The sequence below is a fragment of the Gavialis gangeticus genome, unplaced genomic scaffold (genome assembly GCF_001723915.1).
Source record: "Gavialis gangeticus isolate Ggan-Ray unplaced genomic scaffold, GavGan_comp1, whole genome shotgun sequence".
In the NCBI taxonomy this organism is placed as follows: Eukaryota; Metazoa; Chordata; order Crocodylia; family Gavialidae; genus Gavialis; species Gavialis gangeticus.
The window spans coordinates 41,501,493-41,524,594 of NW_017729008.1; the positions used below are offsets into that span (position 1 = coordinate 41,501,493).

The following is a 23,102-nucleotide window of genomic DNA, read 5'->3' on the forward strand; positions in this document are numbered from 1 at the left end:
CTTGGCTGGGATGATGTAGTTGGGGCTGGTCCTGCTTAGAGCAGGGGGTTGGACGAGATGCGACCTCCTGAGGTCCTTTCTGACCCTCATTTTCTATAATTTCTGATTCTGTCCCAAGCTCTACGGAGTGGACCTCACCTATGTTTATCCTTCTTCCTGCAGTGTGTGGGACAGCAGAGGTGGCAGATATTCTGTTCCTCATTGGAGGATCCCAGGCCCTTGGGGACAAGGACTTCCGAGCAATCCAAGACTTCATCGACAGCGTCATCCGGACCTTCGCAAGCGTGGTGCTGGGGAAGGCGGGCGTTCGGCTGGGCGTGACACTTTATGGTGAGAAGCCAAGGTGGGTTGACCCTTCATTTCCCACTGGCATGCAGAGTCTCTAGAGCACTGGGTCGCAACCTTCTTGAGACTCAGGGGCCCCCTCAATAGACTTGGGAAATGACAGCTCTTGTTCTTGAATACAGAAAAATACCAGGGCGATGCTTCTGTTGCAAAGCATCAGAAAGACCACAACAGGCCAGAGTGGTTTTGACACCCTGGACTGTGATTTGAAATCTTTGCATTTATCTTGTGGATCACGTGTAGGCGTTTGCACACCTCCCAGTGCTGATATTGTGCGGCACCCTGCATCGCCCTTTAAAGGACTCTGTGACCCCCTGGTTGAGAATCGCTGCTCTAAAGCTTTCATCTCTGCCTGTGTCTGAAGCTGGGGGCTTGTCAGCGTGGCTCATAATCCACTAAAAGGCCCACTGCAGTTTAACAAGGAAAGATGCCTTCGGAAATGCTGGGGATGGGAGTAGAAGATCCCATCAAATGCCAGAGTCCTGGCAGCCTTAGCAGCACCTAGGTATGGTGGTGTCCTTGTGTGGCAGAATGGCTTGTAGATAGCCCTGAAGGCATGTCCATCACAAGCCCGTACCTGCTCATCATCTACCCCAGCAGCTGACCAGCTTGCCCCCACAAACTCTGCTGACCCTCAGGATCTGACCCCCCAGACCACCCCTTGCTGCATCTGGGTGCTCAGGCAGTGCAGAAACAAAGCTGGGAAGTCCACCAGCAGCCATCCCATCACTACCTGTTTTCAGGGTCCCACCCTTCTGTACTCCACCGCCCATCTCCACTTCTCCCATAATAAGAGCCAAGCATGGATGGAGAGACAAGTCATTTGCAGATTGCTTCCTAGACAGGCTCCACTTGAGGAATAGGCAGCTGGTTGGCACCCGGTCACTGTTACATGAAGGGCAGCGCAAAGGGCAGGTCCATTAGGGTGTGAGGTTCTTTCACCGACGTGGAGCCCACCTCATTTTCAGAAGTGGGAGAAGCTGCATGGCCCAATCCCTGCTGTGTTTCACAGGGATAATGACGATTCAACCTCTCATTCATGATCCCCTCGTTTACCACTCCCAGGATGGGGATTGAGTTGACATTTGATCGGGATAATGAACCTTTCATTCACGATCCCCTTGTTTACCACTCCCAGGACGGGGATCGAGTTGGCATTTCATCGGGATAATGAACCTTTTGTTCATGATCCCCTTGTTTACCACTTCAGGATGGGGATAGAGTTGGCAGATTCCACCACCATTGAAGAGGTGCTGGAGGCCGTTCGGGACCTCTTGTTCAAAGGGGGAAATGTGAAAATGGGGGACGCCCTGACATTTGTGGCCCGCACAGTGTTCCACCCAGCGGCGTCGAGGGACGATGCAGCAAAGGTGAGAACTGCAGAATGGCCCCCCTGGTCATCAGTATGGAGGCAACCCAGGACCTCTGTCTCTAAATACAGGAGCCTTTGGTGCCTGAGCTGAAGGAACAGGGAGCTGGTGCTTTGGCCTAGTGGTAAGTGGAAGATAATTCCTAGTAGATAACTACCCCTCTTTCACTGAGGATTAAACTACTGTGGGTTAACTTTCATTTACCATGGGGTAAAGGTGTGCACATGGTCAGGAACCACAGAGTACCTGGAGTGCCCGGAGAGTCCTGTCCCCTCTAGCCCCAGGGTAACTTGTTTGTATGTTGAAACACAGAGACAATAGTAGATTGACACTGTGTATGCCTGGATTTGGCACTAGAGAGGGACAAAAAGCCTTGCTGGGTGGGTGACACCACTGCGGGATTGTGTGTACCTGGTCTCGGGCACAGAGTTCAGCAGGGCACGGGGGTGATGAGAGTGCCATTGCTGCACTGCCTTATAGCATCAGCGCTCTCATTTCTGTGGCTTATTGTTTTGACGTTAGTCCTAGACATCTGCTTCCACTAACCAAAAAACCACGTGCTCCCTAGATAGGAAAGGGGTTTTTATATTCCTTTTTGAGTCCAATCTTGTCAGCATGCAGACACTCAAAATCTCCCAGGAGGGTCCTACCCAGAGGAAGGACTTGTGGGATAAAGAGTTGCTGACTTTGGCCATCACTCCAGTCTGGCTACAGATGGACATTGCTCCTATCTGATGGCTCAGTGGGATGATGCTGATGGCCAAGTGTTTGGTGTCTTTGGTGCAGCTGGAATCCCGGGCTTCTTAGTACTTCTGTTATGTATGGGATCGTTGAGTTGAAACCGTTCTCTCTCCTGGGTCAGAGCTCCCTTCCCTCTGGAGCAGAAGGTGCATGGGGCAGGAAGATCGCCTGCCTCTGATACCTGTTCTGCAGATAAGCAAACTGCCTCTGCTTTCCAGGGCTGTCAGCCCGGTTCCTTCCTAATCACACTCTCTAAGGATCATCAGCCAGCAGAGCGTGTCAGTCACTCCTGGTACACGCTGCAAATTGCTCATGTTCAACACCTTGTTATCTGGCTGTAACTCTGCTGCTTTGCAGATAGTTATTTTAATAACCGACGGGGACTCTGCCGATTCTGTTGAAGATGCAGCTGTAGCACTGCAGGACGCAGGAGTTACAGTGTTTGCTGTGGGTACGTATAGTAGTAATGACGACCTCTTTGCACCTCACCCAAAGACAATCACATGTACAAAACAGGCTGTTCACCAGTGAGTATTGGAATATAGCATGGAATATGTGCCGCTCAGTACTGCATGCATGCTACCAAATCCTATAGAAGAATTGAGCAGAGGACAGCAGAGAGGTCTGCATTAGAGCAGGGTGAGTTGTTTGGGTTTTTTTGATGAATAGTGTGTTTAAAAATCCAGTTGGGTTGAGCAGAACTATTCATTAACTCAGGTCAAAGGTCAACACCAGCATATAATTTCTCTCTAAAAAACCAAACAAAAACAAAAGTGTCCCCAAAAGCCAAGCCATTTTGCACTCGCCTTCTCAAAGTGATTTTTCATTTGCAGATGGTGGTTTGCAACCAAATTGGCTAAAATTAATCTTAAAATGTAAAAAAGTTTCACTCTCCTCCCAAACCAAAATCAACTCCTTTGTTTGAAGTTGGGCAAAACATTCTGTTTGACCCCAAAACCAAACCTTTTTTTTTGTCCAATTTGCTCTTTTTTGGTTAGGAAACAGCATTTTTGGTTCAGGTCAACCCGAAGTAACTTTTTAAAAAATCTTAATCTTTCAGTTTCAACTGCGCGCACAGAAATTTAATTATTTGCAGTCCAGACTGTGCCAGGTAATAGCAGTACACTGCTGAATACCCAGCATGGTTCTGTGTCCCTTTTCAGCTCATTTTGGAGGGGACCTTAGTAAGGAGTGAAAAGCCCTCTCTGTTGGGGTGAAAAGGGATGTTTCATTTACTCCCATGCAACACAAAAGGTGGTCAGAAGGGGCAGATGCAGGGGGGTGCAGTGGTGCATTTGCACCCTGCTTTGATTCCTGCTTCACCCAAACCTTCAAACCAACTGCCTGGAAGGGGAAGTGGCATTTCTATTCAGGCAGCAGTGGGTGAGTCACCTGACTTGTGGCTCATTGCCATCTCACTGATTCTTGCTAATCTCTCTCCACTCCACAGGTGTTAATGACCCTCTCTCTGTTTTAATGGGCTCGATGTTCCACTATTCAAACTATCCTTTCTTTTGCAATGCTGCTGTTAGCCATTCCTGGTAATGCGTCTTTTCTGTTTCACAGCCCTGCAGACTGGTTTTTAGCTCCCGCTAAAAATCTTCTCTCAGGCCTGGTGACATTAACTCAGGTGAACATTAACCCGGGTGTGGAAATGACTGGCAATGGAGTGCTGGATGCACTGTCAAGATGCTCAAGAAGGCTAGATTTTGTTTTATGACTCTGAATAAGAAAAGCACATTTAACTCTAATGACTGCAGGACTAATGAAATGATATATTTTGGCTATTTTTACTGAGGTTGCTGCCTTTTTTTTAAACTTTACATAGAATTTAGCAAATGAGAGCACATTCTAATAAAGCTACATTTGCTTTTGCTTTGCTCTTCGACTGAGTAATACCCAGCCCCTAAAAGCTTCTAGTTTTCCTTTAACGTAAGACAAACGTGTTGTGCTATATGGGATGATGCACCACACTATCTGCACCCGCCTTTTCAAAATCCTAAATCCGCTTGTGGGTCAGACATTGCTATTCTAGTTGGGTAACGGTGTCCCCGTGCTCTGCACGGGAGTGTGAGTGGAGACTGAGACCTGCTTTCTTTCCCTGCATGCTTAGGAATTAAGAACGCCAATAAGAGCGAGCTGAAGAAAATAGCTTCAGAGCCCACGGAGGAACACGTGCTTTATGCGGAGGATTTCCACCTGCTCCATAACCTGTCCCCCAAACTCTCCCGCAGGCTGTGCTTCACTGCCTCAGAGCCCCCACGGCCGGCCAAGATGACTGTGAATGGTAAGTCTGGGCTCCCCTATGCCATTCCTTGAATCAGCCCCTGTTGCCATCCCGAGACTCCTACACACATCTGGATCCTTGCATCTGGGCCCCTACACCCCATCTTTTCACATCTGTGGCCCTTGAAGGGCAACCAGATCCTGATGCACCTGGCTTTGTTGTTCAGGAGGCAGCAGTCACGTATCTTCAGCTGCGTTTAGCTTTCTGCAGTCCACGTGGTGACACCAGGTCATGGAGACGATCCACCTGCAAAGCGCAGCATGGCAGGGGAAGGCACTGGGTGGAATAGTGGAAAGTAGCTGGAAAACCCTTTTCCTGGGACATTAGCTCCAACCCATGCAGAGGGTGAGCTTAGGCAAGAGGACCTGGGGGAGTATCTGTGCGCTGATGCTTTGCCCTACACCCCAGAGACATCTCAGCCACCAGCGTGCCTCCGTCTCTGAGTTCTGGAGGAGCTGTGCCATTTTCTATTTCCTTCTCCAGTCTTTAGGACCATCCTGTTGAATAGTAATTCCCACCCTATAGCAGCATCCTACCTATGGCTAGAAATGAAGAGAGTGGAAGGCACCCTTGCTCTGTTAATTTGTGCAGGTTTTTAGGATAATTTCTGTGGTCCTTTGGTAAATGCCTGTAGAAGGGTTTTGCCCTCTCTTCTGTTCTCTGTAACGTGTACAAGCACCCTAGGATGTCTCCATGAGGAGAGGAGGAAATCTTTGGATCCAGGCACAAAAGCAGAGTCCAGATCCTTCTAGCCTGCATAGGAACCGGCTCGCCTCGGTCATGCGTTCCCGGCAAGGCCACCTGTGAAACCAAAATGGCACTTGGGCTCATAAAAGGTCTGGCTGGTGCTGACTGTCTGGCCCTACTCTTCACCAGGCATGTCAGGCAGTTTTTCTTTCCCTGCCTGCTTTTAGCTGAGAGGATCGTTGGCCCTCGGGATCTGCTGGTCACGGAGCAAAGTTACAGCTCGTTGAGGCTGACCTGGACGCCTGCCACGGGGAAGGTGTCGGAATACCTCGTCCTCCAGCGTTCGCTCTCAGCTGCTGGGCAGCCTGGTCCTGTGGACCAGCGGCAGGTAGGGCTGCGCTCACCTTGCACAGAGACTCGCTCCCCTTCCTCCCCCGACACCAAGCTGATGACTTGTGCCTATATGGGGCATTTGTTTTGGCTTTCAGGGGTGCCAAGCGCTTCCAATTGCCACTGGCTTAGGCCCTGGAGCAAGGCCCAGGCAAACATCTGAACTTCTGCTGGTATCCCGTGCAGACCTCTGAGCTATACAAGCTCAATTTCCAGCCCATGACTAATCTGAAAGGCCCAGGTCTAGGTTATCACCTTGGGAAAGCAAGGTCAAATATCTGCCCAAGCCTCATGGGCCCTCAGGGATAAGGCACGCTGATGTTTGAGACTAGTCTCTGCCACAGACACCCCAGCTCACCTTGGGCAAACCAGTTAAACTCTTTTTGCTGCACAGGCCAGAGACCACATTTCTACGCCAGCTGCCCTTTATAGCCTCTGCCATCACAAGCACAACTTCATTACAATCTGAAGAAAACGTGGGAAAAAACATGGCCAAAGTGATCCCTTTCCCAGTAGCAGCCCCTTGCTTTTCACTAGGCACTCGGCCTGAGGCCCATAGAAGTAAATGGAAGGGTTCCTGTTGGATTTAGCAGGGTTTGAGGATTAAGTCTTTTGCCCCCTTGGATTTCCTTGGGCTATCCTCGGAGACTGTCTCCCTCCCCTCCATACTATGTTAATCCTTGGGATGTGAACAGCCCTATCAAAGACCAGACTAGACAGATCTGTTGAAACCCTTTATACCCTTAATTGTGATGAGCAGAGAGGTGGCTAGCCTATTAGTCTTAAAGGTGCCACCACTAGTCTTAAAGGTGCCACCACGTGCTTCTGGATAGCAGAAGACCAGATATGGGGAGCTGACAGAGAAGTTCCTGATCTTTGCCAGAGCAGCTGAGGACATATCCTACTGTCCAAGGGATTCAACTTCTTGCTGACTTCCTAGCAAAACCCTCCCAGTTCCCTTCGCCGAGTTGTGTAGCTCACTGTGTAAAGGACCGGGATGTCGATGGTTTCTCCGAGTGGACCACACTAGGTCAGGGGTTTACCCACGTGGAAGCTAAGGTCAAGTTGGCTATGCATCCTAGTCCAGCATAACAAGCCAAAGGTCAAGACTGAGACATGGTCAGGGCAAGCAGTTTACCACGCTGGGAGGTCCAAGGAAGGAGCAGGCAGGAGGACCCAAGCCAGAGGTGCAGAACCCATGAGGTTTAGGAGCTCCGAGCAAGACAGGGGCACCGTTGCGCAGACAGCTCACTGCAGTCTGATCTGAGCTTGTATAGCCAGCATGGGGGGCCTCTCTCTGATGCACAACAGCCTGATTTGCCCAGTTTCATCCAGCTGGGACCTGGGACTGCATCTGCCCCACTGGGCCCTGACTCATTGCTCACCAGAGCCAGCCTCCGTTTCAAGATCCCTTGCCCAGCAGCGCCCCTCTCTCCTCTTTCCCAGATCGTCGTGGACAGGGACAAGAACACCGTGCTGGTGCCAGACCTGAAGCCCAACACCAAGTATTTCTTCACAGTCCAGGCCATCTACCCAGATGCCCCCAGGGAGTCGATGACTGTCAAAGGGAAGACGAGTGAGTCTGTCCTTGGATATGTCTCCCTTATTTTGCATTTATGTATTGGGGTGTAAAAGAGCTGGCATAGGGATGCTGCAGGTAGTACCAGAAGGGGCTGTTATTGCTTGGTTTAATGACCCAGACACTGGTGATATCTGGTTTGAGGGCCTGAAAACAGGTGAGTGCTCTTACCTCGGGATTTTACAAAGCTCTGTACAATGGGTCCTAGGAGGGCTCAGGGCTGGGCGTACACAGAAGAGTTTGTGGGAATAGAAACTTGGTGATTTCAAGGCATTATTGCGCTGAGCTCCACATATCCCTGCAAGGAAGAAATCCATCCCCGTGATGGGAACAGATAGGCCTATGCATGGCTGTCTGTTCCCCATATGCACTATTCAAGTGGCTCATAGACCCTATCCTGGCCCTATACACAAACCCAACAGAGTAAGCACCTGTTGCCAGGAACGTGGTCCCAGTGCAGCGTGGGGAATCCACTCACGATCATCATCAGACTGGCAGGATAGTGGCTGCTTTTTACACGTCTAACTCACATTTTACTCTAGTTAAGACACATTTTCCATCGCTTTCTTGGGCTTGCCTCCCTGCTATATTGAGTCGTGTAGAGTCCCTCTGCTGTTACGTTGCGCTCTGTCTTTTTGAACCACATTTCCAACATCAGACACAGAATCTAGGGTCAGAAGAGACCTCCAGCACGATCTTGCACAGAAGCAGGTTTACTCCTAAACTATCCCTGTCCAGTGCTTATCCTCCCTCCTCTTGAAAACCTCCCAAGGGGGTAAATTCGGCCCATTCGGTGCTGATCCCACTGTTTCCGTGGGGCCTGGTTTTGCTGGATGGAGCGTGTCTTGAAACAGATGTTTCAGAGCTGCAGATGTGCAAAGGAGCTGCACACATTCAGCTCCTCTGTCTTGCAGGACGCACCTCACCTGCTTGCCCGACAGGCTCCAACAAGAACTGTTCCTTTCACAGCGATACCTAATTGTTCATCTGTTAAAGGGAAGATCTCAGCCAGGCTTAATGAAGAACGAGTTTCAATAAGGCAAATTCACCCGTGCTTGCTAAGAATGAGATGGGAGGTTACTGCAGTAGGAGTGAGGTTGTGGGGTCTCATCTCTTCTTAACCCTGGCATTAAGCCTGGGGAAGTAGCTTGGCATCTAGGTGTTGTGGCTGATGGGTTCACACTGGGCTTCCCTTTGCTCAAGGTTTTCCCCATTGCATGTCTTTATCTTCATGTTCGTGATTGTGCTTGGTCTTCAGTGTAATGTAGCCCGTGGCATCCATGTGGCAGGGCAGGTGGGATAAGAAGGAGCAAAGCTGGGGGTGGAAAACAGGAGAGATGGGCACGCTGTATCCTGCTTGGAAAAAGAGGGCCTGGCACCCCGCTCTTTGCTTTCATGGTTCCTTTAGAAAGAGCTTGCATGGAGACTTACCCCAGAAGGGAGATTGTTCTCCTTTGCACCTTGGTAAGAAAACCAGAGAACAGAAAGAAGTATTTAAGACTGATCCTCAGTCTAACATACCCAGTGCACTATTACGAACCCAAGGAGCTACCAGAAATGCCGCGGGACTGCAAGATCTGTACAGCTGCACATGAAGGTCCCGATAACAAAGCCAGTTTTACATTCAAATGCACTGTACAGGAGGGCAAAGCTAATGAGAAGCTGAGTATGTATCCCAGAGCTCTCAGCACCATTCGAAGCAAGGGTGCATCGTGGGCAGTTTCGGCGCAGTCGCTGTTCAATGCCCAGTTTTGCAAATGAGCGTGCAAGAGGTGACACACCCAGGGCCAACGCATCCTCCCGGGGTATGAAAGGGAGGGTTGGGGATTGGGTCCTGCAGGGTGTTCTCACCAGATTGTCTTCTTATCTTTGGAGATCCAGGGGATTTCTCTGCTTTGTGTCTTTGCTGCGAGTCATGGAAGCAGTGCTGCCCATTAACCTCAGGGTTGTGTTTGTATCTTCAAGCGCCTGTGCCTCCAGTGACTAATTTTCGGGTCATTGAAGAAGGCCTCTTCAGCCTGAAGGTAGCTTGGACTGCTCCCCTGGGGAGGCTGGAAGGCTACAAGATCTACATTCCCCGATGTAAGTGGAGATCTCCTGGGCTTTCAGGTCCGCTTCATGGCTTGTCATGCAGCTGGTTGGTCTTGCAGAGCTGTTCGGGAAGCTGAGGTGGAGTCCGGCCATTTCTGTCTGCTAAGGCCAAGCAAGTGCTTTGTGCTGCAGGGGGAAGGGCAATGGGTTGTCAGCAGCCTGCTGGGATGAGGTTGCATGGGTCTCATCTAATTCATTTGGGCTCTCCAGGTGGAAGTAGGACTTCTTCTACTTTTGAGACATCCAAGTGGAACATGTGCCCGTGTTCCCAAGTGCTCAGCCATCACCAAAACACTGATGGTGTCTCAGTTCATGAAGTGCCTTCATTTCAGCCAGAAAAGATCCCCAGGGAGACTCGTTCTTGCTTGCAGCACATGCTCAGAATTGGTCCAGGATGACCCCCCACCTAAGCTCTGCTGTGGTCCAGTTGTGTCTGGGGTGTGCGTGCACTTGGGAGGAGCCCAGGTTTCTTAGATGGAGGAAAACTGCGCTGAGCAATTGTAGGAAGCTGAGTTTGTGCAATGGGGAAGAGCAGGGCTCTGCTGTGCTTTACCAAGTGGCCTAGTGGTTAGGACATATGCTTGGGAAGTGGCGCTTGACTCCTTCAAGCTCAGCTGCCCAGTGGCCCATCCTCATGGAAAGAGGGGAAGGGCCCCTCAGTCCTGCTGAACCCCTGGCTGGATGGTCAAGGCACTTTGCTGGAAAGTTGGAGATGAGAGTTCAAACCCCACAGGCTGTGTAGGGACTGGATTACCCATCCCCCCCCGGGCCAAGTGCCCCAACTGGTAAGCTATTGAGATGGCTGGGTCCTCCTCACCTCACCTTAAAGACAGAGCATCTGTCCACAGTTCATGTGGGGTCTTCTCCTCTCAAGGAGCGTGGTTTCCAACTTGGCAGGAATGCACCAAGCCACCCCTTGAATGGCTGGGGGAGCTACATATCTCCCTGGGCACAATAAGATGGGTTTGCTGAGAGGGGGCTCTCGTTTGTGGCTGAGCGGTTGCTAAATCGTAGTTGGCCCATAGGCTGAAATTGTCTCCTGTGCTGGCCTGGTAAATATGCCATGTGGTTCCCTCATCCTGGTGTCCTTGTTGCTTTTGGTCCCCACAGCAAACAGGCCTGAGATGACCTATGAGCAGGTTTTGGGGGTAGATGCCACATCTCACGTGCTTCCTGACTTGCAAGAGGATAAAGAATACACTGTCAGCATCTATGCCATGTATCCAGAGGGCCCGAGCCAGCCGGCATCTGTGACAGCAAGAACATGTAAGAGGTTTGACTTCTTAGGTAGCATTGTGGTTGCTCTCATTTGCATTTATGAGATATGCAAACTCTCATTTGCATATTTATACTTGGCCATGTGCTGTACCCAAGAGACATGCATGCTCATTCGCATATTCACACATGTTCTCATGCCTTATCCAGGCCTCATACCTGCTCATTTCCATGCTCACACCTGCTTACCCAGGGCCAAAGCAAGTTCATTTCCACACTGATAGACTCCTGCCTATGCTCATCCAAGCATTCAGATTTTGCTCAGACCTGCTGTCACTCTCACTCCTGCATCCCTTTACCTGCACGCTCTCACTGCTGGGGATTGCAGCCTCCGCTCCGACCTATGTCATCAGGTGGAGGTACAGAAAACTCTGTTCTTGCTGTGTGCAAGCAATGGAAGGCACCATTAGGAGCTTAAATATGGGAACCAAGTTGTCCCCCACGTTTTGGCCATGCCGTTGATGGCCATCGCATCCCCTCCTTGGCCTCCAGGGTTGGCCTCTTCTTGAGGCTGCAGAAGAAGGCATCAGCTCCAGTGTCACCGTCAGTGCCCATCTCAGCAGACAGGATCATGGAGGTGGAGCTCCTTGCTGCTTGCTAGGTCTGGCTTCATGCCAGCAGGCATGGTGTGAATCCTGTCAACACGGGTCCGGGAGAGGGCAGCTGTGCATGCTACCACTTGACCTCCCCTGCTAGGTCAAGAAGACTTCACCCTCTCCCCACACTGGGGCCTGGATCTGTCAGCACTTGCCTCCTCTCCACTCCTGCCTTGTATTTTGTATTAATTCAACATGAATCCAACCAGACTGGCACAGGCCAGAGATAGTGGTGGTGACAGTAGTTTGCTTTGTTGCCTCTCTGGCTGGAAGTGACGGGTAGACAACAGCCTTTTATTAGCTGCGTTAAGGCTGACAGGCTACGATGGGATGTTTAGAAATCTCTCACACCCCTCCCCACCCCCACTGATTGACGTGCCAAAGTCAATGAGAGGCAGCCAGCAGTGCCTGAAAAGTCACCAGGTGCATGGGTTGCAAAGGCACTTTGCTAAGAGGTTTGTCCCCTTGAAATCTTCCAGTGAGGTTCCTGCCTACACGAAGCGTCTCGGTCCAGAATGAAACCACCAACACCCTCCAGGCCAGGTGGATGCCGGTCCGAGGGGCTTCTGGTTACAGGCTCACTTGGGTGTCCACAGGTACAGCATCGGGACGCAGGGGCAGGGTGGGAGTTTTATTCATGGTGATCTAGCAGCGACTTGCTCCCTCCTTTCCCCTTGCTGCTTGCTTTTGTCCTCATTGCTCTCAACAGGGCTCTGCTTCCTCTACAAGCCTCCAGCAACATCTCTATTCCATTCCCTGATCCCCTAAACCAGCCAAACCTGACCCAAATTACAGGAAGGATCCTTTCCCTGCCCTGTGGGGCTTTCCATGGTGGGGGGCACTGGATTATTCCCTGTCTGAGATGAAGGCAAGATTTTTTTTCGTGCTAAAAATACAGGATACAGAACTGGAACCCAGTGCTATCGCAGATTCCCTGTGTGACCCTGAGTAAGATCTCCTCCCCTGCCCTCGAGCTTCTCAGCCGGCGTGTCTACACGAGACGCTTATTGCGCATTAGCCTGACAACGCTGCACAGTAGCATGGTGGTTAGAAACTGTGCTAATAGCCTACGGCGCAGTGTTATTAGGCTAATGTGCATCAGAGTGACAGAAAACCTGCATGCCGACACTGCTGCACAATAACTCTAGTTGCTGTGCATTTCGTTAGTAATTCATTAAAGAAGTACTAAACTAAATGCACAGTAATTAAGGCACATTAATGAACTTGTAGACGTGCCCAGCATGTACAATACAGATAATACCCAACTTAGGCAGCGTGGGTGTAATATAGGAACGGCTAGAGAGCACTGTAGTATCTCAGAGAGGAAGGTGCTTTTGGGGTTCATTACAATAAGCTAGACATGGGTGGATCTTCCAAAATGGAAACAGGCAGCCCAAACGCCAGGTGCTTATCCAGTCCTCCTGCTTGGCTCCCATATCATTTGGCTGGATATGGGGCGAGCGCTTGCTTTTTGTCATTGGTGTGGTATAGCGACTGTCTTTTTTTCTCTGTATTTGTACAGCACCTTGTGCAACCGGGCACAGATCGGTAACTCGTATTTCTGGGGCCAGCTGCAATGCAACTAGTAATACTACCAATCATTTGCTTTCACATATGCTGTGTTCCTACCCGATGGGCTGTTGCTTGGTTTTTCATCACCTCACCTAGAAGAGAAGAGGCAGCAAAAAAAGAAAAAAGGGTGCTGACGGGAGGATTACTGTAGTTTCTCCTTTAGCTTCAGGACTCCAGGGTTCAATTTCTATTGAGGCATTAGATGAGCTTTGTTGAAATTATGCAGACTGCAGATGCAGCAGTCAGGGTGACATGGAGCTGTTTCCGTCCGTGCGTACGCAGTCTTCCCTCCTCGTGGTACTGCCCCGAATGGCCACTCTGAATCATGGCCCTGCCAGGTCCTGGCCAATGCCACGCTGCTGGCAACACTATTGCTCCCTGCTTCTTGGTAGCATGGGGGGAAATCTTATAAGGACCTGTGTGTGTGTGTGTGTGTGTGTGCGTGTGCGCGCATGCATGTGCATGTGTGTATGTAACTAATGTGATGTGTGTGTATCACCATTGCTCTCTGCTGGAGAGAGTCAGAAGTGCTCACCCAGGTGTTGTAGGTCCTCAATAGTGTTGCTAGCTAGAGGGGGTGTGTTTGTGCAACCTGTCTGTGCAAGTAATAGCAATACACTGGAAAACCCCCTAGTTGCCCGGACTCACAAGTTGGTAGCATCCTCCCAGAAAGGACCGGGGGCATTTTCTGGCATGGGTCAGAAACACTCCCGTCCCCATGATGAACATGATTGGGCATGACACCTCGAGATCAGCCCCCCACCCTGCTTATAGGAGGGTTTCAGAGGCATGATCCCCTCCGCTTCTACCCTGAATTGTTCTCCCCAGTCAGTGCGTCTCCCAGGACAGGGCTGATTTTTCTTTTCCGTGTTCCAAGACGGAGAATAGATAAAAATAAATTAACTGCGGATGTGGCGAGAATGTGGATGGAGGAGGGTTGGGAGGGGGGAAGGGAGTCTGTAGTGCTAGCTGCATGGAAAATGGGGATGTGGCACCCCCCAGTGATGGACAGAAAAATAGCAGCCCTTGGTTTTATATCCACAGCAGGGGGGAGACCCTCCAGGAACCGGGATGGACAAGGCCCTTCCAGGCATGACTGGATGGCTCCCTGTGGGATTACATATCTTGTCACTCTGGGGATGCTTAGGAGAGAGGGGCGTGTGGTTTTTTCTTATTCCCTGAAGTCATGGCTGACCCCTACTTGTCCTGCCCAAGACCCTTCCTCAGCTTCATGTCATGGGAACCATCTTGCCAGCAAAATGAGATGAGACAGGAGCCCGCTGACAGCTCTCCCCTCCCACTGGGACCCTTTCCGATCACCTGAACGAACCCCATCTTCCAGCAGGCACGAAGCATTTGACCTCCTCATCAGTCCAGGGGAAGAAAATCCCTGAACTAGGAGCAAAGCCCAGATCTTTCCCGAGGTGGTACAAGATCCCACCTCTCCTAGCAGCGTGAACACTGGTCTGAAGTCTTAGGGTAACAGCTTCTTAATCCTGGCTCTGCCACTTGCGGTCCCTCGGTGACCGTGGGGAAATGGCTTCATCTCTAAGCGCTTCGGTTTCTCCCCAGCTCTTGCACTTAACATTGGGAGCTGCGGGCCATATTGCATGTTGAACAGTGCTTAGCGCACAGGCAGCCCCCTAGACACGCTGAATCATTTTCCCCTTTATGGCTGCATCTGTGCTCATCAAAGTCCTCCAGAGCCCTTGTATTTAGTTAGCTAATCTAGGCTGTTTGTACTGGGTTGGTCTTTGCAGCACAGCGATCCTCAACAGGGAGTGCCGTGAGCCTTGTGCCTCAAGTCTAAAAAGGTTGAGAAGCCCTGCTGTAATGTCTCAAAGACCCACGGGGGGGTTATGGTAGACCAGACTATGTCTATCAAGCTGTCATGTGCCATTGCTGGTATTTACCTTCCCACCTCATGGCCCCAAGCCAGACCACGCCTGTTGGGCTAGGCCCCATAAATAGAGTCCCTTCCCAGCAGATCTTACAACCTACATAGGCAAACGGAGCAAAGAAATACTATTTCCCCCATTTTACGAAGGTGGAACTGAGGCAGGGGAGAGACCTCCAGTTCCACAGAGAGCCTGTGGCAGATCTCCTGGGTCCCAACCCAGTACCTCAGTCACAAGCACATCCTTCTCCTACGCTCACCCTTTGTGGGTTGACCTGATCGCACGCTCAGGTTGATGTAATATGGATGACCATCAGCGTATGCCACTGGGGAGGGGGGTGACATTCTGCTGTATTTTAGGGGCCATAAGCATGGAGAAGGGACCCTCATGACCGCCCCTAAAGCTTGACTCCCATATACTCCACCCCCTCTGTCTCTTCCCTTCAGAGGGCAGTGTCCATAATGTGAACCTGGATGCCACTTACACCTACTACATGATCCAGGGGCTGCAACCTGGCACAGAGTACACCGTCACCATCAACCCCGTCTTTGGGGACATAGAAGGACCTGTGGTGAGCAGAAAGGCAACCACCTGTAAGTACCCCACAGCAGGCAAGTGAGAAGGGGATGAGCTTAGAAGAATGAGTGGAGGGGAGCAGATGGGGGAAGGTTTGCCTACACAGTCTCCAGGCTATGCCAGGCGGTATCCTTGAACGCTTACGCCAGCACGTTGCAAAGGGGTGATATAGCTCCTCTTAGTGGCCTTGAGTGAAGGCCCCTGTGCTGTTCTGCATGATAATGCTGTTCTGAATAATGCTGCAGGCCTTCCTCGTGCAACACGCTCACAGTCATGCCAAGTCCCTCCTTTCCAGGATTTGGCATGTGTGGGTCAAGAGAGGGCAGATGAGGCCTGGCTCGTGGTTTCATTCCCCTGTGTAGCATGGAGATGGGGTAGAGAAGTCCGACATGTCATATCTAGCTGAAAGGAAGGGTGATGGGGGATCCAGAGGGATTGGGGCATGGGAGGGAGGGAGGATGAGTAGAGCTGGTGTGACCCATAGCAGAGTAACTTGGGATGGAGAACAAGTGTCTGTTGAAGGAAGCCAGCATGATCCTGGCATTCCCTACCTTAGATCATGGTGGGAGCAGGAACCCAGGAAATGTGACTCATTCGTCATCTCCCACAAGTCACTTCACCTCCCCAAGCCTCAGTTTCCATCAGAAAAAAAAAACTGGCATGGTGTTAGTACCTGTCTTTTGTGAGATCCGTGGGTGTGACTATTAGGGCACTGCTTGTTGGCATGAAACCTGAAAGCAGGAGAATGGCCAACCACAACCACATTTATTGGGACCTACCCCAGGGTGGCTGTGAGATCACCCGGTCTCCCAAGAAATGGCCTGCTTACTACTATTCGTACCCATACTATTGTGTATGAACCACCCTCCCATGTTGGTGCATTGCAATCCAAATGACCTGAAGGCAATCATCCGCTAGCAATCACCGCTGAATAATGTGTACTGTGCATTTTTTAATTTACACGACTGGAAATACAATACAGCTTAAAGACACTGCACCTCGGAGGTAATTGCTCCACGCACAGAAGTGTATTGATTTTAATTCAATATGGATGGCAAGTGGAGATGTGGATGACAAAGACTTATAGGAGTCCTAGGATGCTTCTGAATTAACAGCACACCAGGAGACAGTTTGGAGTTGACGGGACTCATGGTTGATTGTATTGTGGTTGTTTAGTATTCTGTTGTCTTCTACACAAGCCTGAGTCCAGGCTTACCTATGCTCCTCTTTGTCCTGGTCAGTCACAGTCATCCCATAACTAATATCCCCCAGGTGTGGCTTTCCCCCTCTCATCTCATGCATGCAACCGCCTGGTGCATTGCAGCTGTTTGTGTGTCACTTGGGGCCTGACACGCAGCCCCGTGAAGTCAATGGGAGGCTTTCCTTTGGTGGTGCCTTGGACTTGTTGCCTGATGTTGCCTGGATCTGTCTCTCACAGTGCCATCAAGTTCTGTCCAGGCTCTGAAAGTGGCCGATATAACGATCAGCAGTGCCCGGGTCTCCTGGGATGCAGTCACGGGAGCCAGTGGGTACCGAGTGGCTTGGGGTCCAACTCCAGGTGAGAGAGACAAATGTAGAGATAACCTAATCTATATCTCATACAATTCCCCCCTGGCCCACTCGTCTTCCAGCATCACTGCAGCATGAGAGCTGACATTGCAAGCACATTGAGCCAGGGCACTGCAGATACCTGGAAAGCTGGTTCACTGCTGATATGCCCACATCCCCTGAGCATTGCATTGACACCAGGGACTCTTACCTTGCAAGCTCTTGGCCTAACTCTGGGTCTATGTAAAGAACCATGGGATTCTGCCTTGGCACCAAATATGGGCCCTTTAAGTGGGTGTCTTACAGCTGGCCCCTGTATAAGAGGCCTTGCTCCAGCCAGGGTGGGCTTGTGCCAGGTTTCTGCATCCACATTAGAGTCAGTGCCCAGTACCAGAGATGAGGTCAGAGTGTGTTGCACTAGGCCTTTCCAGTGTTTTATCAGGATCCCAAAAGAGCCTGAGAGAAGCAGAGAATAAATTAGAGTATCCCAGAGGCTGCACTAACTTATACTGGAGTGGTGAGTGGCGCAGGGCATATGAGGGGCACAGAAGTCCCACCTTAGCCTTTTCCAGCCCTGTCCCCCTAACAAAAACAGGCATGCAGGTGCTGAGAACAGGGCCACTTGAGCAGAGGCATAGCCCACATGCTTCTGATCAGTGGCTTTTCCCATGTAGAGGCTATACATGCTGCAAGTTAGTGGCAGCCCTGGCTCCGTCCACCTCAAAGCAGTCCTGTCCACTTGGGGTGGGGGGGTGGGGGGTTGTTGGTAGAAACTGGTTAAGTTTGGAAAGCTGGGGTTTGTGGTCAAGCCCTTCTAGGGCCTTTGTACACAGCACGTTTTTTGCCCTTTCTAGCACTGCAACTGAGTGACTGTTTGCACAAGCAGGATTTTTGGACACTTTAAAAGTCTTTCTGGCGCATTAAAGTAAAACTCCTCAGATGTAGTTTAGTTTGGCTCACTAGGAATTAAAGCATTGCTTTCATGGATTCATTGCATGCAAATGCAAAGGCACTCAAAGACGTACAATGAGCCTCTGTGTCCACTAGATGGCTGTGATTTTTTGTAGTTCACCCCTTTGAATTGCTTTCGCTTTCAAATTGCTTCTGCCTTTTTTTTTCTTGTGCGGTTTGCCAGCTCCCTGTGGCATGGGTACGGGCACAGGGCATGGGGCACAGGGCACAGGGCACAGGATGGAGGGTGCCAGGTTGCGGGGGGACAGCATGGGACCATCTTGCTCTTCTGCAGTACTGGCTGGAGACCGCGCTTAATTCATTCGAAAACCTAGTGCATGCAAACACTGAGCAATGCTCCAAAATAAACAAGTTTAAATTTTATAAACTTATTTAACTTAATGAGGATTAAAACCTGTGGTGTGTGCAGGTGCCCCTAATCAGCACTTCCTGGGGTGTTTAATTCTTCTGCTTCTTGGAATGCCTTACAAAACCCTCACCATGTAGAAGTTTTCTGTGATGTTTCTATGGGGGCCACTTCCTCAAAGGAAACACAAATGAACTATCAAGGCCACTTCACAGGTAGGAGACAAGACTCACTGGTTCCCCCCACTGTCCCCACCCACAAAGCCATTGACTCCTCCTTCCTTTTGGCTCCTCCCTTCAACAGAATTCTTTGGTCGAGACCGACTGCGACAGACGGTTGTGAACAGCTCCGTCACAACCTACCAGCTCCGAAGCCTGGCCCATGACACGGAGTATGTCATCTCCCTCTATGTGCTCTTTGGTTCAGTGGAGGGACCTGGGATCATAACTTCAGCCAGAACATGTGAGTACGTATGCACTGCTGAAGGAACATGGCCTCTGTCCCTGCCCAGGAATTGATGGCTCCTGTGAGAACTGGCAGTAACCAGAGCAACAAAAAGCACCTGAGACAAAATCTTTGTTTTTTTGTAGGGAGGGCGTATATAGCCTAATCAGTAGTGGTTGGAAACCATTTGGTTTACAGTCAACACCTCTCATTCCAAAGCAACCCGATCTGTCCATCGACTGCTGTGTCCATCCACTGCTGAAATGCAGTTCTTGCTGGAGTAGAACTTGGCAACACAGGGTAGTGTCATACTACAGAAACTGAGAAAAAACATTCACGGCTAACAAACCACAGTATCAGGGCTGAGGTTTGGGCAGTCCTGTCTGACAGCCACAGCCAGAATATAAAGCAGGTAGCTATGGCACTGATCCAAGGGTCAAGAGGAACAATGGTCTCAAGTTGTAGTAAGGGAAGTTTAGGTTAGATATTAGGAAAAACTTTCTCACTAGGTGAAACAGGCTACCCAGAGAGGTGGTGGAGTCTCCATCCTTGGAGGTTTTGAAGTTGTGGCTACACAAAACTTTGGCTCGTATGACCTAGTTGGGGATGGTCCTGTTTTGAGTGGGAGGTTGGACTAGATGAGACCTCCTGAGGTCCCTTCAAGCCCTCATTTTCTATGACTGTAACACCAGAAGCTGGAGCTAAGATAACAGCCAGAGGTCAAAAGCCCAAATGTGAAGATCCAGAGCATGAGGCAGAGGCCATGTGGCTAGGAACAGGAAATTAGGCTTGTGCTAGGAAGGGAGGGAACAGGAGGTGAGGGAGAGAACAGGGAGACATGATGTTCAGCATCCTGGAGAGACTTCCTTGTAAGCCCCTTAAATAGGTGAGCTGCTTCCTATGAGTGATGAACCAAGGGAATAATATCCAGCAAGGTCAGGGCACATGAGCCTGAGCCACCTTGGCAACATGTGGGGATGAGTCCATATGTGTGCAGGGGAAGGCACAAGGTAATTAGAGTTCAATACTAAAAAACCAAGCCATGGGAACCAATAGTGATCAGCACTAGCCAGGACTGTGGGGTTGTATTTCATCCCAAAGATGAGGCTATCCTCCTGCTATGGTCTCAGTCCCTCACTGCCTACAGGGTCTCCAACACTTCAGGGTTTCTCGTGGTATCTCCCACCCACATTCTCACCCAACCTAATCCAAGCTAATTTGGGAAATGAGAAGAGATCATGGAAAACACTGACCCAGGTACCATATTTCCTTGTATATCACACTCCCTTGAATATAATATACACCTTATTTTTTAAAGGTAGAATGAATTAAAAAAGATTGTTTCTTGTAGTAAGTAACTGGGGAGCAGCAGATAAGGGGCCACACCTGCACATTGTGTTAATCTCCAGGGATTGCTGCAGATTTAACTTTTTACTGTTGCCTGGTAAATGGGGAAAACTGCTTTTACCGTATTTCTTCCATATAATGCACATTCAGTTTCCCAGCAGCTGGTTTTTGAGGAAAAGGTGTGTATTTGTACATGAGAAAATATGGTATATAGTTTACAGCGTGCTCGCAGTCAGTCTAGATCCTTGAATGGTGGAAATCAGCATAGCTGCCTTGAAACCAGTGGCGTTACACTGATTTACTCCACTTGTGGATCTGTGCTATGATTTCACAGGAAGAATATCTTCAGGGTGACATCCCTGGATGGAACAGAGCGGCACAGAGAGACTAATTGCTGACCGTAATGGCCCCTGCTTCTCATGCCATTAGCAACAAGAGGCCTGATGGGTGCTGGCATTTACTGAATGCAGCATTAATCAGGAAACCAGCTCATGTTGCTTTCTGTTGCAGCTCCACTTGGCTATGTGTCCAATTTCAAGGTGACGTCCTACACAAGCACATCCATTTCTCTCGCATGGAGCGTCACAGCTGCAGCCACCAAATACAAAATCACCTGGAGCCCAACAGGAGCAGACGGAGGTGAGCAGAGAGTAGTTCTTCGGTCTGTTTTCATGGTGCACTGATTGGTTGGGAGCACAGAAGGCTCTGTGCAGATGGAGTGCATTTAAGCCACTAGCCCACTTGAAAGATCTCATAGCCATGGGAGAGGCCTTTCGTGTAGCTTTCTGGGCTCTGTGGCAGTCTCCACCCGACCTTCAGTGCTAAGAGTATGAGCCTCTACCAATGTTAGACTCATCCCATAGAGTCCAGCTGTTGGCTCTTTAGTCTTTGTAAGGGAAGAAGCAGTTTAGCCAGGGAGCGCTGCAGGCTAGGCAGGGCACCACACCTGCCAGTCACTGGGGCAACAAGATAATAGAGCAATTAGGCAACTGCCATTGATTGCTGTCCAGATGTAGGCAGGGCCCTGGGAGCTCATAAGCCCGCAGGTGAAGCTGGCTTAGGGGGGTTACTCTCCCTGGCAGCCCTAGGGGAAGGAAATCCTGCTCAGGAGAGCCACCCAGAGATGTCTGACTGCCTGCGCCCACTGCCGGCAGGAATAGTTGAGCCCAGGATGCTGTAATAGTGAGTGAAGGGGCTTGTGTTTATGTTACTGTTTTCTACCAGTGGTTTGGGGTGAGGCTGGAAGGGGAAGTAAAGAGGCCTCATTAGTGCCCAGGGGGTACTCGACTGCCTTGAGCCCTGGCAGGCTCAAGCACACAGAAGCCAGGGGTCTGGTGACTGGAAGGGACAAATGAAGCTAGTACCTCAAAGCCAGGTCCAATTCAGTGGTCCTAGGCTAGAAGGCCTAGCAAGATTGAAGGGGCAGAGGCTAAGGAGGCCAAAGCCCCAGCAGAGGGACAACATACCTGTAACACTCATGTGGCATGGGGCCTGATAAAGGGGAGGATTTGGAGCTGTGCAATTAGCCCTTAAGGCCTTGGGTGCCCTGCCAGGCATAGCTGACTACAGAGGGCCAGCCAGGGGCCTGGGACCAGTGAGGACCAGTAGGGTGCCGGGGACCCTAATGGTGGGGGGGTGGTTGGGACCGGAGCTATGCAAAAGCTCATGAGCAGCCTCCCTAGTAATTTATATGTCCATCTAGACGTGGCAGGTGAGACAGGAGGGTACCCTAGGGACAGAGTGGGGACATTGTTGCAGAGCCACCGGGGAGCATCACGGCCACCGCTGGGACCCCGATGTGTTACAGTCTTGTTGGCACAGCAGCTATAGGGAGGCAAACTAAACCAGTGTCGCTCAAGCTTTTGGCCCCCAAGGACTGGATGAGTGGCATAAGACCAGTGCATGTGACAAGATTGGATCCAGCCCTGCATGCTGCATGTCCAGATCAGGCCTGCATCACTCCTACCTGGCCCTGCATGCCCAGATCAGGCCTGCACCACACCTAGCCAGATCTGATGCCCTCACTTGCCACATGTACCTGATTGTGTCCCATGTGGTCTCAACTTGGCCTCAAGCGCTGTGATCAGGCCTCTTACTGCCCCGTGCTTCTGATCAGCTTCTTGCCCCCCTGCACACCTGATCTGTCACTCAGGGCCATGCTATCTGGCCCACAGGACTGCCCACAGGTCTGAAAACTTGGTATCAGGGGAGTGGTGATTAATGCTGCCACTGATTCCCTGCTGCTAAATTTCTAGACCTGTGAGGAGACCCTCAGGCCAGATTACATGGCTCTGAAGGCCAGCTTTGGCTGGGAGTTGAGCACCCCTGTCCAGAGATGGGTGACAAATGGGTTAGAAGGAAAGCCCTATGAGTACAGGTTGATAGATTAAGTGTGTTTAGCTTGCAGCAAAGATGATATAAGGAAGGACGTAATAGCTGTACGGAAAAGGTGAAATAACTGTCCAAGGGGATGGAAAGCACTCTGTCCAAATTCATGGACAACACCAAATTATGGGGCAAAGTAAACACACTGGAGGGCAGGGAGCAGATTCAGGTGGACTTGGACAAATTGGGAAAGTAGGCAGAGCAGAATAGGATGCAGTTTAGCAAAGATAAGTGCAAAGTGCTGCATCTATGGAAAAAGAATCACCAAAGATCAGATGTAACGAGCAGCAGCACCCGGGTCTCCTGGGATGCAGTCACAAGAGCCCGTGGGAACCGAGTGTCTTGGGGTCCAATTCCACAGATTGGGAGGTGACTTTCTAAGCAGCACAGCAGCAGAAAGGGATCTCAGAGTCATAGTTGACTCCAAAATGAACATGAGTCATCAATGTAAGGAAATGATCAGTAAAGCCAACTGTACTCTTTCATGCATTAGAAGGATGAAGCAGGTCAAAGGAGGTGATACTTTCCCTTTATGCGGCATTGGTAAGACCGCAACTGGAGCACTGCATCCAGTTCTGCGCACTGCACTTCAAGAGGGTTAAGGATAACCTCGAGAGGGTCCAGAGGAGGGCTACTTGTATGGTTAAGGGCCT

At 50.4% G+C, this 23,102-nt stretch overlaps 1 protein-coding gene across 1 annotated transcript in view; it reads left to right on the forward strand.

Annotated features, from left to right (window-relative positions):
• LOC109292083 (collagen alpha-1(VII) chain-like) overlaps positions 1 to 23,102 on the forward strand; it is a 262,997-nt gene that overhangs the window by 31,534 nt on the left and 208,361 nt on the right. The window contains 13 exon segments of the mRNA XM_019509339.1: positions 163 to 343; positions 1,556 to 1,715; positions 2,814 to 2,907; positions 4,570 to 4,743; positions 5,658 to 5,818; positions 7,267 to 7,396; positions 9,365 to 9,481; positions 10,601 to 10,756; positions 11,841 to 11,957; positions 15,278 to 15,424; positions 16,846 to 16,965; positions 18,577 to 18,735; positions 20,575 to 20,703. Of these exon segments, the coding sequence (XP_019364884.1) occupies positions 163 to 343; positions 1,556 to 1,715; positions 2,814 to 2,907; positions 4,570 to 4,743; positions 5,658 to 5,818; positions 7,267 to 7,396; positions 9,365 to 9,481; positions 10,601 to 10,756; positions 11,841 to 11,957; positions 15,278 to 15,424; positions 16,846 to 16,965; positions 18,577 to 18,735; positions 20,575 to 20,703 (1,845 nt within the window).